General features: G+C 50.1%; 1 protein-coding gene across 1 annotated transcript; it reads right to left on the bottom strand.

Annotated features, from left to right (window-relative positions):
* LOC130939608 (uncharacterized) lies at positions 1 to 411 on the bottom strand. The gene has a single exon (XM_057867701.1). It carries the CDS (start codon positions 409 to 411, stop codon positions 1 to 3), a length of 411 nt encoding a protein of 136 aa, XP_057723684.1.
* Between the last annotated feature and the right edge of the window lie 1,260 nt (positions 412 to 1,671).

The raw sequence follows: 1,671 nt of genomic DNA on the forward strand, positions 1-1,671 counted from the left end.
TTAGACTATTTTGGTTGTGAGGTGCTTACTGAAGTCTTCATTCATAAGCCCGTTTGTCAAATAGAGGTTGGCCACGAAATTTATGAGCCTGTCGATTGTTAGGCACTCGTCGTTAAATGTGTCGAGGTACTTTCTCGTGGGCTTGTCTTGCCATTGCATGACTCCAAGCAGGCTGATTGGGTGTTTTGTCTTTGAAATCCAGGTGGGAAATTGTGCCATGAACTTTCTGGAGACGTCGTCGAAACTAGCTATAGATCTATTTGGGAGGACGTTGAACCATTTGATGGTGGGGCTAGATAGGATTACGGGGAAGGCCCTGCACTGTACAGTGTCGGTAGCTCCTTCTAAATTCATCTTAGCCTCAAAGGCTGTTAAGTACTCCTGTGGGTCCTTTGTCCCATCATATTTCATGTCGGTTGGCTTGTTGAAACCTTTCAGTAGATTGGGTCTCAAAATTTTTTTGGTAAAGGGGGAAGCTGTAACAGCCCAGATCACCTGCTAGCACGATATTGTCCGTTTTGGCACACAAGGCCTCACGATTTCGCCTTTAATGATAGGGATGATAGCCGAATCCCCCCACACTCACTCGTCAAAACGCGTCATGTTAGGGAGAGGTATCCACACCCTTATAAGGCATGCTTCATTCCCCTCTCCAACCAATGTGGGACCTTGCAATCCACCCCTTAATGGAGCCCAGTGCCCTCGCTGGCACATCGATCCGGACTTCGGCTCTGATACCATCTGTAACAGCCCAGACCACCCGCTAGCACGATATTGTCCGCTTTGACACACAAGGCCTCCCGGTTTTGCCTTTGACGATAGGGATGATAGCCGAAGTCCCCTACACTCACTCGCCAAAATGCGTCATGCTAGGGAGAGGTATCCACACCCTTATAAGGCATGCTTTTGTTCCCCTCTCCAACCAATGTGGGACCTAACAATATCGAGGGACCGTGCGAACGCAGGCCCCTGCTGCCATAAATTATGACGTAGAGGGGTGGATTGTAAGGTCCCACATCGGTTGGAGAGGAGAACGAAGCATGCCTTATAAGGGTGTGGATACCTCTCCCTAGCATGATGCGTTTTGATGAGTGAGTGCGGGGGCTTTGGCTATTATCCCTATTGTCAAAGGCAAAACCGTGAGGCCTTGTGCGCCAAAGCAGACAATATCGTGCTAGTGGGTGGTCTGGGCTATTACAGATGGTATCAGAGGCGGAGCCCGGATCGATGTGCTAGCGAGGGCACTGGGCTCCCTTAGGGGGGTGGATTGTAAGGTCCCACATCGATTGGAGAGGGGAACAAAGCATGCTTTATAAGGGTGTGGATACCTCTCCCTAGCATGACACATTTTGACAAGTGAGTATGGGGGGCTTTGGCTATCATCGCTATTGTCAAAGGCAAAACTGTGAGGCCTTGTGTGCCAAAGCGGACAATATCGTACTAGCAGGTGGTCTGGCCTGTTACAGAAGCTCCCATTATCATGTGTTCGTTCCTTCTGCGCTTAGAATCTCTTCGATGCCTCCTTTTGTCGTTGCTGTTTTGGCGGTCGAGCTCCTAGGAAGCGCTGAGGGCCTGACGTTTGCCGTGGTATCTGGTGGGTGATTTCTCGTTCTTGGCATCTTGTCGGGAGTGACTCTTGGAGGTGGCCTAGCTCGCGTATTTTGGCTGGTA

This window comes from Arachis stenosperma, chromosome 7, assembly GCF_014773155.1.
Source record: "Arachis stenosperma cultivar V10309 chromosome 7, arast.V10309.gnm1.PFL2, whole genome shotgun sequence".
NCBI lineage: Eukaryota > Viridiplantae > Streptophyta > Magnoliopsida > Fabales > Fabaceae > Arachis > Arachis stenosperma.

Excerpts from the sequence above, each read along its gene's own strand:
- LOC130939608 (XM_057867701.1), bottom strand. The coding sequence starts at position 411 with ATGAAATATGATGGGACAAAGGACCCACAGGAGTACTTAACAGCCTTT.